The 12802-nt window shown below is 35.9% G+C and overlaps 1 protein-coding gene across 1 annotated transcript in view; it reads right to left on the reverse strand.

The window, feature by feature from the left end:
- Positions 1 to 10704, reverse strand: part of adprh (ADP-ribosylarginine hydrolase) — a 145102-nt gene extending 134398 nt beyond the window's left edge. The window contains exon 1 of the mRNA XM_048179509.1: positions 10451 to 10704. Coding sequence (XP_048035466.1) covers positions 10451 to 10458 — 8 coding nt within the window. The 5' untranslated portion in view covers positions 10459 to 10704. The remainder of the gene's footprint in view (positions 1 to 10450) is intronic.
- Between the last annotated feature and the right edge of the window lie 2098 nt (positions 10705 to 12802).

The raw sequence follows: 12802 nt of genomic DNA on the forward strand, positions 1-12802 counted from the left end.
CCAAAATGTAATCAAATGTATATTTCTGCAGGCGGCAGGCGCATGTAAACAGGTTAACTGTGTCTATGCAAAGGCATTCATTTTCAAGACGAACAGGTCGCCGGTATGGAGGACCAGGAGTGCCACTTAAAAATAAAAAGAAGAATCAATTAATTAATTTAATAATTCAAACATAAAAATGTATATATATAAATGAATCACTTTTTATATTTGCAAATTAATAGACATATTTAAAGTTGTTTATTTAATTCCTGTTTTTAAATGTAGTTTAATAAATCAATAAAATAATACATTTTAAAAATCTTTTTTGAATGTATAAATAAATAGACAAATTTGAAATGGGATATTTAATTCATTTTTTAAAACGTAGATCAATAAAACAATAAAAAGTACATTAGTAAATCATTTTAAATGTGCATTTAAATCGCTTTTTTAAAAAGAATTTGGCAAATGCTTTTCTTTCTCTATTTACCAAATGCTTTTCTTTATCCATTTGTCAATCGAGTGGTAAAATGCCATTGGACAGTACACACGTGGGAGCAACCAATCAACTTTCCCCTCAATTTGAAGAGCCAATCCTCTCTCACTTGTAACACTCACTGTCAGTTAGTACGGTGACCGGGAGGAGACATGTTCGGTTCACTTAGTTTTGTCCTGGCCACAACATATAAACTCGTGGGAACGTGATAATATGTTGTGGCCACAAGATATTAATTCGTGGGAATGTGATAAGTTGTGGCCATGAAATCATTTTGTCGAGGTAACGACATCCTTATGTTGTGGCCATGAGATCATATGTTGAGGGAACGACATAATTTCTCATGGCCACGAGTTAAATGTGTAAACAACCTGTGCAACCTGGAATTAACGCAAATGGACAATACCATAATAATATTTTTAATCAAGAATGAAAAATAAGGGTGGTATGTATATATATATATATATATATATATATATATATATATATAAAATATTCCCGTAAATGAACTCCTTGTAAAATTCCCGTGCGCCTACAGAAATAAAATAAAATCATAAATAAAGCTTTCATAGGTTATATACAAATAATAAACAAAATATTCTAAAATAGTAACACATTTTTTAAACTTAAATTCTGAATTAATTTGAATGCTGTCACAGGCACGAGGGGCTACAAGTGAAAACAGACGCTCATTTACAGAAATAGGCTACAGAAATAGTCATAAAGTAAAGAATATTAATTAGATAAAGAAATATGGGAAATGAAGGGGTAAATAAAGAAAATAAATATACAGATGTAACTAATAATATAAAAATATTAAATAAAAAATAAACGATAAGTGAATGGATTTAAAAGACTGTTCGGTGGGATTAAAATGTACAACATTTAAACATTGATTTATAAACTTCATACGAATGCTGTCTGCAACATCGCGCGCAATACAATATAATATGCACTATGTTAATATAATAATTTCTTAATTCCATTCTCGTTTTCTTAATTAAAAATATTATTATGGTTTTGTCCATTTGTGATAATTCCAGGTTGCTATGGTTGCGCAGGTTGTTTACACATTTAACTCGTGGCCACAAGAAAAATATATCGTTCCCTCAACATATGATCTCGAGGCCATGACTTTACATGGCGTGGCCACGACATAAGGATGTCGTTACCTCGACAAAACGATCTCGTGGCCGTTCCCACGAATTAATATCTTGTGGCCACAAGATTTTATTACGTTCCCACAAGTTTATATGTTGTGGCCACGACAAAACTAAATGAACAGAACATGTCCCCTCCCGGTCACCGTACTAACTGTCCAATGACAGTGAGTGTTACAAGTGAGAGAGGATTGGCTCTTCAAATTGAGGCGAAAGTTGATTGGTTGCTCCCACGTGTGTACTGTCCAATGGCATTTTACCACTCGATTGACAAATGGATAAAGAAAAGCATTTGGCAAACCAACAAAGAAAAGCATTTGGTAAATAGAGAAAGAAAAGCATTTGCCAAATTCTTTTTAAAAAAGCGATTTAAATGCGCATTTAAAATGATTTACTAATGTACTTTTTATTGTTTTATTGATTACGTTTTTAAAAAATGAATTAAATATCCCATTTCAAATTTGTCTATTTATTTATATATTCAAAAAAGATTTTTAAAATTTATTGTTTTATTAAACTACATTTAAAATCAGGAATTAAATAAACAACTTTAAATATGTCTATTAATTTGCCCATATAAAAAGTGATTCATTTATATACATTTTTATATAATTATTTAATTAATTAATTGATTCTTCTTTTTATTTTTAAGTGGCACTCCTGGTCCTCCATACGCCGGCGCCGCCTTTGCGCAATAGGCTATCCACAAATTACCGCGGGACGGCGGGTGTTCATTTCATACTCTCTGAACAATGAGCACTTATTTAATGTATAAATTAAGATATATGTCCAAAACAACGGTAAAGAAATGCGTAGGCCTAATAATCTGTTTGGTTGTAAAATGTCAGCTATTGGCTGTATGAATAGAAATCAAATGAAATCGATAGGCCTACCTGTGGAATTGTTCACAGACAGCATACGCAGTTCAACTAATAAAGATCTTCATTGCAGGCTAACAATAGGACGTACTTGCAGATTTGCTTTTAATTGACTGTAGGTCCACTGCCACTTCATCCAACACTCCGAGTGAGAACCCGCCTCAGATGATTCAGTGCATGCAGGAACTGAACAAATCATTCAAACTGATTCACGAACCAATTTAGATTTAGATTAAATTTTTTTACCAACTTGTTTGATCAAGTCTTTGAACAGAATCGATTCAAAAGAGTATTTCATTTGTGAATGGGGCATCGTTCATGAAAAAAAGAGATGGCGCGCTTGGAATAAACAACGCATTTCTTAATATACAGTATTGCATTAAAATAAAGTAACGAGAGGAACGTCGCCCATTGTAGCGAAGTAAAAGTATAGATTTTTCATTAGAAATGTACTCAAGTTAAAGTAAAAGTACCCACATTTAAATCTACTCTAAAAAGTACACATTTTCCAAAAATGTACTCAAGTAAATGTAACGAAGTAAATGTACTCTGCTGACAGTACTGTGTTTAAAATGTACATTTTGTTTTTTGACCTGTATAATAATTGTCACGTTTGCAGTCATGTGGATATTTGGGAACAACTGCTTTCTTGCTCGTTATCAACATTAAATACAAGAACTCACACAAGGTATGTTTTTGTATCGAAGAAAGTTTGAGTCTTAAATCGATATCAATCCACTATCTGTGTCTATATTTGTTCTTCATGCGAGTAAGTGTTAAATCACAACTTTTATAAAGGTGCATTATCGAGAATGGCAGTAATTTAATGCGATTTAAGGCAGCAGACTCTGCACGCAATCTATCATATGCATGCTGCTTCTGTGGATGCAGTGATTTTTGACTGCAAAAGATGAGATAATTTGATTACATTTAATGGATTTACGCCATTTTGCCAGTTAGAAATACATGCTCTGTTTTATTATTTTAAGGTAGGGTAGAATTAAATGAACTACTCAGAATTTTGTTCACGTACCCCCAGGGGTATGCACACAGTTTGGGAACCACTGGTCTAGGACTAGCTTAAGCCTTGTCTGTGAAACCAGGGTATATGTTTAACTTTCTGTATTGTCAAAATAAATAATTGCAACAATAATTTATCATACCTAAATTAAACTCAGTACAAAGAAAAAAAATTGTTCTCTTTTGAACTGCATATATATATAAAACTGCATGAATGTATGTATATATATATATATATATATGCCTACATGCATTCATGCAGTTTTAACACAGCTTTAATTGCCTTTTGGTTATTTCATGACTTAATTGACAACACAACTACGACGTTGCATACTCGTAGTTTCTTTTGCACTTTATTTATAGTGAGTAGCCTAATATACAGCGCACCATATTTGCGCGTGATCGGAAAGTGCGCGGTCTTGCAACCCACCAGTTGAGAAACATTGACGTAAGCTATATAGGCCAACAGAGTTCGCCGTTCGAACGTGATTTCACCAAGTACGACATGTTCCTGGATCAACATCTTTGTTGATCCTGGATCAAAATTCTAATCAACCAATCAGATTTGAGGGACAAGTTTACCATTTATGTCAAGTTTAGGCTTGCAACCAGGGTTAGGTGCTTCTACATCAATGTTATTCACCTATCTTTCCCCTCTGATTTTAGGGATAATTTATGGGTAGGATATGGTTTAGGGGTAGGAATAGGGTTAAGACTAAATTTTCGGACAGGAATGTTGTTCCAGGATCAACAAAATATGTTGATCCAGGAACATGTCTTACTTGGCAAAATCACGGTGACTTTCGCCGTTCACTGTTGTTCTGCTGAAGCTCATTCGGCACCTGTATCATTTCCGTGCACATTTGACTTGCGCCTGGCACTGAGGCGAAGTTAGAGTGCGTGTCTGAAAAGTCTCCCGTTTTTTTGTGACAGTTCTGCTTTTAAATAAATGCAATTTTTGTCAACAACAAAAAAAAAGAGACATAGCAGTTGTGAGCGGGGTGGCCAAAGGGTTGGCCAAGCTTAGGCCATGGGTGGCCACGGCCACCCCTGGTTCCGCCCCTGGACACAAAAAAATCAGATGTTGCGTTAGATATTTTTAATGCCTTAAAAAAAAAAAAAAAAAAAAAAAAATTAAAAACATTTAAATTTAAAAATGTTTGAAGAAGTTTTTACACGGCATCCCTGCTCTCGCCAGACGGCACCCAGTTTGGGAAACAATGGTCTACTGCGTGCACCGTGTGCCCATTGCCATAAATGAATGACAGCTATCAATTCGTAAGACATTGAATACAATGAATGGACAGAAAAGATAGCATCGATTTTACAAACTGCCCATTCTAGGGCAGTTGTTATTCTAAACAACATACAATAGCACTGGTATTACAAAACATTCAGTGGCACACAGAATACAGATGTGCCACAAACTTACAACATGACTGTGGCACATGCCAACTATTCACTGGCACATGCCAATGAAGACCGGATATGCCACCTGATGTGTCACTAAGCATAGCCACTTGATGTGTCACTAAGCATAGCGACATGTGCCATTGGAATGGATTCTGAGCATTGGATGCCATGTCTCTTAATGCTAAAACCACCTATCACTCTTTCAGGAGAACAGATTTTCATTTTATCTTGTGTAACAAATTGTATTTTCAGCTTTGCATAGCATAGTAAAACATATGAAACACTATAAATTATCCTGGACTAAGATGCAATAATTTAAAAAATAAAAATAAAATAGTCAAAATATATGGCTGAAATGTGTTTGAAATGTCTTTGTATTTAGTCAGTTCGGTTTAATCAACTATTTCTGTATTTTAATGTTTCATGAATTACACTATATAGTTGTTTTTGTTTGTTTAACCCTGTAAAACCCAAATATAGAAAAAAAAAAGAGCAAAAATTTTTTGGACCTCTCAGATATTGTTTTAGGAGGCCTCTGATGTAGAAATTAAAGATTTTTCAAATTTTTTACTTTTTAGTAAGTTTTTAGGGAAATGTTGTAATATTGCAACGTTGGGCCTAGATAGGAGCAGATTTTCTGTATTTGTACTCAATTTGTCTGAACAGATATACAGAGCATTTAAGCATTCATTTGCAGGGTTGATTGCTTACATAGCCCCATAACAGTATATATCATGAGTAATAATCACACAACAATCATATTTTTTATGAATAAGCATTTATTAATAAAAATATCGAAAAAATTTGTATTTATAAAACTTTTTCTTCTATCACTTTCAATGTGGTTTGAATGAAGTCTGTGTTTTACAGTGATAGTCCCTAAGACTGTCCCCAAGTTATTTTCATCTGAGAAGCACAGGCGAACATTGCACTTGCTACAGTGTATTTGTGTATCCATTACTGCAGTGTCTACAGCGTCCTCTCGTCTTTACTGGGAAATGTGCAATCACGTACATCCAGTGGGGGGTATTCCGATGACATCTTGGCATTCTAAAATGGAAAAAGTAAAAAAAATTAATGAGTGAATAATACAAATGGGTCTTATATTGTAGTAGATAAACTGAAAGAATAGACAGGGTGGTAGACCATGTGTCAAGGGTAGAGATCTAAGTATTATCCATCAAAGTATTATAATTTCAATGCAAATGCTCATCAAAATTCCACTACTACATTCAAACAATACTGTCTGGCTGGCCTATTATGCTCTCTACTTATCATACTAAAGGAACACATGCATCCCCCCAGAGCACTTACAGGTTCATGTTCAAGACCATTCACACCTGTCCCTGAACAATGCAAAAGGCATCCCCCCAAAATCATTCAGAGCTCCTAATGCTATAAACTGCTACTTGGGCAACACTCAAAAAAGATCTCTAGATCATTTAGAAGTTAAAAAACAAATAAACTACAAAGATACAGGGAGTTTCACTGCTCTGGATGATGGAGTTTTAAATCCCACATACAGTTTATTCCTGTGTTTAATTATGGTCTAAACTAAACTAAGTACAAATTTAACAGAAAAGACAGAAAACAGAAACAGAAAAAATAACAGAAAAGCACAGTTAGAACTTAGTTACAATGAATCTAACAGTTTAAATTTCAATTTGTGACCATGTGAGAAGTGCAGTGTCCTTATGTAGGGGAGAGTGGGGTAATGTGAGACATCGGGTAATGTGAGACACCCCCTGTATCTCGGCAATGGAACACATTTTTGGTTATGTGACAATTATGTTTTCAAGCCCCTCACATTTCCCCTTGGCCATGAAGGAAAGGACCTCATGATGCTGTGCTAAGCATGTTTTTTTTCACAAAAATATTTTTTTTGCATGTAAAAGTAAATTTTCTTGCGGTCAATTTAATCAACTGTTGTGCCAAAGCAGACTGATTCAGGTAGAAAAACTTATATCATACATGTTGATGAACTATCAACATATAAAACCATGTGATGATGCTAGCTGAAGATTAGCCTGAATTGCTAAGAAAGATAGTTTTTTTCTAAAATGTAGTGGTGGGGTAAAGTGAGACAAATGCTTTGGGGTAAAGTGAGACATGAGGCACAAGTTAAATTGGGGGCCCTATAATACACCCGGCGCAATGCGACGCAAGGCGCAGCGCAAGTGTGTTTGCTAGTTTGCGTCCGGCGCCGTTCGCGTTTTCCCGTTCAGCGCCCCGTCCTTAAATTAGTAAATGCATTTGCGCCAGTTAGTGCGCCCATGGGCGTGCTGGTCTAAAAAAGAGGTGTGTTCAGGCGCATTGCCGGCGCATTGCTATTTTAAGGAACTGAAAATAGACTGCGCCATAGACCAACTCAAACCTGGTCTAAAGTCTAAAGTCAGTGGCGCAATATTTTTTTGTTAGAGCGCGTTGGTAGAAACTGCGCCTCTGAGCGCGTCCACAGTGCGCGCTGACTTTACTTATTACACACAGGGATGCGCATAACGCAAACATGCCAAATATTAAAAACAAAAGGATTACAGTGTAAAAGAATATTATTGTGTAGGCTACATAAATATAAAAATGTAATGATGAATAGTCATTGCGTGTATTAGAATTAGGCTACCTATTTTCAATTCAGCCTATTACTACTTATAATGATGAACGAAATTGGCTAATTAATTGAACAATCGTGCCAATACACACACATATATATATTAACTGACTCATCGCGCGGAGCTATTTGAAAGCCTGCATCCAACGCAAACGACTGAAAGATTGACTGGCCACTTAACAGGTAATTTCAGCAAAACATCTAATGCCAGAAGACGAGGACACAATCACTGCTAATTCATCCCACGCCTTCTTCACCTCGGGAAGCTGTGGTGGATTCCTGCTTGTCCCGTAGATGATCTGCTCGCGCGCTTTAACTTCGTGCACGAGCAGATCGGTTTCTTCGCTTGAAAAGCGTTCAGCTTTTCCGCCAACAAATTCCGCCATGTAAATAGCAATCCGCCATGGCGCGAGCGCATCTCGCTCTTAAAGGGAATGGGAGATGACACTCTGATTGGTTTACTGAACGTTACGCCCATTACTCATTAAGAGAATAGGGACAACCCATTTCAAAAATGCGCCCCGGCGCACGGACCATTTTTCCGTCGTTAAAATAGCAAAAGTGGATTTGGACACGCCCTGAGTGCACCTGCGCCGTGCGCTTTACACTTTACGTTTAGATCGTTAAAATAGGGCCCTGAGTCTTTAAAATATTTTAATGTAATATTACATTACATTTGTTTTATTTTTAATGTCATAAACATTGTAGAAAAGCAATCATGCCAAGGCAAAACACCAGGAAAGACAACCTGGGGCAAAAAAAAACCCTCGAGGAGAATGATGTGGCACATGTTCCTAAAGGTGATGTGGTGAAGAACCTGCCTCAACCTAAAAGGCCTGGAGAGATGGAGAGAGCAGCTCCTCATCTTTCCCTGTAACCTTCAGGGCTGGAATGTAGAGTAGGCCTACTTGTAGAGTATGACAGTAGGCTGATGTTCTAATACAGGTGGGTCTAGTCCTGTGTTCAGAGTCCCAGGCTGTTCTAGCTGGTTCTGATTGTGCTTTGCTCTGACCTCCAGACACTAGCTGGCTCTAAGGGTGCGTTCACACTTGTAGTTCGGTTCGTTTGGTTCATTTGGTCCGGACCAAAGAAGATTTAGTCCTGGTCCGATTAGCGTTCAGATTGGCAATTTTATCACCAAACCAAAAGACACCGAACCTTGAGGCATAGGGATACATTCACAATGTGATTGGTCAGATTTTATGACGTATTGCCTATTTTGAGACGGAACTTAACAAAAATCCCAAACAATGCTGTGTGCTGAGGTAAATGCGCTCGTTGTGTGTGCATAGCAGCGGTAACCTGCGTGTGATGGTATTTTGGCCAGCTGGGAACTTGTGAAGAGCTTATAACATGTGTAAAGTAGTCAAAACAGCGGCAAGAATCCATCCGTCACACACACAAACGAGACGTGCGTCTGATGCCTGTGATGGGCAAACTCACAACTATGACAAGAAAAACTGACATGCGTGAGGATTCTGTCCTTTTTAGGGTCTCTTTTTAGGGCAGCGTTCACATATGTTCAAATAAACCGCACTAACTGAGCAATCGCACCAGGGTTCGTTTTAATTGAACCAAACATGACAAGTGTGAACGCACCCTAAGGGTCCTGTGTTCTGACCCCCAGACTGTGTTCTAATCTAACTGCTTATATCTGTCATTTGAATGTTAATTAAAATGTTTTGAATTATATTATGTTGTATTTGATTTTGTTCAGAGTTACTTTCAAGTGTTTAGAAAAAAATGTGCTTAATTGACCAATCCCCATGATTCTGTTAATAGTCCGACATTAGTTCTGGAATGTGTGGTTGTCAAGCTAGCTGTCAGGATTCGAACTGTGTTGTTATGGTAGTTTCAGAGTGGAAAAAGTAAGTGGATCAGTTTACCCCCTTGATTTCTCTGGTCTGTCTCAGTTTACCCCTAAGCTGGGGTAAAGTGAGACACAAGATGACTTTTTTAAAAACAATCATATTTTCACTGACCTTCGTCCTGAATACATTCTGATAATATCTATGGCTAGGAAACATCCTGAATTAATGGGAAATGTGTAAATTTTACTGATATATCATTTTAGCTCGCTTAGAGGGGAGCAAATGTAAAAAGTGTCTCACTTTACCCCACTCTCCCCCTAACATGTAGGAGCACAGGCTATTTTGACTACCACTCTGGCCCAATGTTGTAGAATTACAACATGGACTTAACAAGCTCTAAATCAAATTTGATTAATGTTTTCCAAAATAACTAAATATATATGTGTTCTAGACATTGTAATAAACACACACAAAAATATGTAAGGAAATTTACTTACTTGAATCTTGACAAATCCAGTCATGTAAAAAAAGGAGATGAGCTTGACGCGAAGTCTGCAGGTAGAGTAACTTCATGGCCAGATGACTGGACCTATAAACACTTATTCTATCCAATAGCATTGTGAGGACAAACAATAGAACCCATTAACTACGTAAATGTGGTCTTGAGAGAAAAAAAAACATTTGCAAGCCTTTTTTAAAAATTGTTGAAAGTGATGTTGTAATTCTGCAACAGTGGGCTTTACAGGGTTAAATGTGTTATTGACTTCTTGCTGCTTGTTAAATCCTGAACGATTTTTGGCTTTTTGAGGTCCCTTGCAAAAAGTGAATATGTTCTAACATGTTTTAATCTAAATTTAAGTTCTTCAAAGGAGGTTCAATCTATCTGTTGCAATTGAACAGACATTGGCCTAGACTTGCGAAGAATTAAAATTGTATTTTTCTGGACATTTGACAATAAAGATTTGTCTTGACTATTATTTTCTAAGAATGGTTATTGGTCTACATACTGCACAGTACTTCGTGTATTACGTTATTGTTTACTTGTCTCAAAGTTTCATGAGAATGCAGCGCATATGACTCACCAGTCCATGTTAGAATCTCACGCCAGATTCAGTGGCTCGTTATCGGGGGGACGTGGCTTGATAACTTTTCACGCTCTGCTCCTATTTTATCTACCAAAAGTATTTTTTCGATTAGCTCTCGCTCTCGCTCTCTCTCTCTCTCTCTCTCTCTCTCTCTCTCTCATATGGTCATAACAGCTGTAGAAATACGAGACGAGGCATGAACTGCGTTCCGATTGACAGGGTCCTAGTGCACTGCCGTGGCGTCAATTCACCAAATGCCAAAGTATGGCGAACTCTGATGACATCATCAAATCTTATGCTGCGTTCCAGACCAATCGGAAATTGGTCATTATAAGATCCCTGTAACTGCTAAGGAGTTTGCAGTAGTATTTGATGCTATTCCTAGTGGTCTTATTCAACTTTTATCAGGCAATATATCTTCTGAGCCTTTTCCCTTATATACAGATCAGTTAAGTATTAATGGTGTGAAAATTATAGATAAAAATTTAATATTTTTTATATAAAAAAATTATGTAGATGTACATTAATTGCCTAAATGCAAACTTTTTTGGAACTCGATATATAATCAGATTGAATGGAAAGAGGTCTGGAGTTTACCTAGTAAATACTGCCTCACCAATAAAGTTAAAGAAATTACATATAAGGTTATTCATTTGATTTATCCAACAAGACAAGTAGTCTCAAGATTTTTCAGAGACATGGAGACATGTGTCTTTTGTCATTCAGAAGAAGAATCCATAAAACACTTTTTTTTTTTTTTTTTGCCCAGTCGTTTTGGATTGATATTGAATATCTAATATTCAAATTAACAAAATTAAAGATTCAACTATCTGGCAAAGATAAGAATTTTTGGAGCAAAATTTGATGATTAACTTAATAATTATGTATGGAAAATATCACATACACAAACATTATATTATTTAAAATTGAATTGAAGCATTATATTGAGGCCCTAAAAGATGCAAGAAATAAAAAAGCGATACGGATGTATAGAATTTTTGAATCCTTTTCTTTTTGGAACACTCTGTAAGTTTTTTTCCCCTGTAGTTTTTTTTTTTTTTTTTTTTCCTTAAAAAAAAAAGTAACGGACTTTTCTTCTTTCTGTTGTTTCCTTTGATGCTATTATGAATGTAATACATAATAGTTGAACACATTGTGATCCTCTGTATGTATATTGTTCTTGTTTTGCAATTAAAAAAAAAAAAAAACAATCGGAATTTGGATTTTCCGCACTTCCTTATTCTGGAACACCACATCGATCAACCCCCTCAGCTTCTACATACACCCAGTCGCCCACTGCTATGATTGGCTAGCATCTTTCCATTTGAAATATAGTATTACTCTCTCTTTTAGCATGCTTTACAAAATACAGCTCTCACGGTTACCTAATTGTGAAAAGTGCTGCATTACAACTAACTGTTCTGCATTTTTCATTGAGAGCATATGTCGTGATTTAGATATATTTTTAAGATGGAAGAAGAGATCTATGGCATTATTTTAGATTGTGGCATAAAATTTTGCAGTCAGGGTGCGATTTGTGAAAAAAACAGAGGGGGGGGGGATGTTTTTTTTGGTTTGTTTGTTTGTTTGAATTTTTTTAATTTGTTAAAAACCACAGTAAAGCTATATACTATTTTTGGCAGCTGTTGTTACAGAAACATTTTTACAAAAAAATCTTCTGATTTAAACTTGAGATTTGAAGTATTAGATAGCTTAGATATTTGCACCACTACAATAATTCTTAATTTCTGATAGAAATGCAAAATCAATCGGTAGTTATTAATAGAATAACGAGACACAAACCTTTACATTCAAACGCGTTTGGTCCCATTTATTTTTGATTACAGTGCAAACTTTAAGTCCAAAAGTGCACACATTTGGAGAAATGCACATTCACCTCAGATTTCATTAGATAGAATAAGCCGGGCCGTACGCAGGGTTTTATAATTACCGAGGTCAGAAAATGTTGTTTGCTGGGGGGGTACGGGAGCATGCTCCCCCGAGAAAATTTAGATTTCTCTGGTGTACATGGGTGATTCTTAGACTATGGGCACTTTTATGTTCTTTGGGCATATTTTTAAAAATACATATAATTTTGGACAAATTCCTCTTGCTTTGTCAAACTATCAATAAAATCACCTTTAAAAAAATTTAGTACCTTTCTATTATGATTTTTTCATACTTTTCAACCTCCTTATAGGTGTCAAAATCACTGTTTTCTCCTTGTCCCACACCCAGACTTTTAAACTTCAACAATGAAAATACAGTTTAAAAATATGATTTATCTGGTAACTATTAATGTACCTGAATTAAGCACTAGTAAAATAATTAAAATACATTATAGTATTT

This window comes from Megalobrama amblycephala, unplaced genomic scaffold, assembly GCF_018812025.1.
Source record: "Megalobrama amblycephala isolate DHTTF-2021 unplaced genomic scaffold, ASM1881202v1 scaffold201, whole genome shotgun sequence".
Classification (NCBI taxonomy): Eukaryota; Metazoa; Chordata; class Actinopteri; order Cypriniformes; family Xenocyprididae; genus Megalobrama; species Megalobrama amblycephala.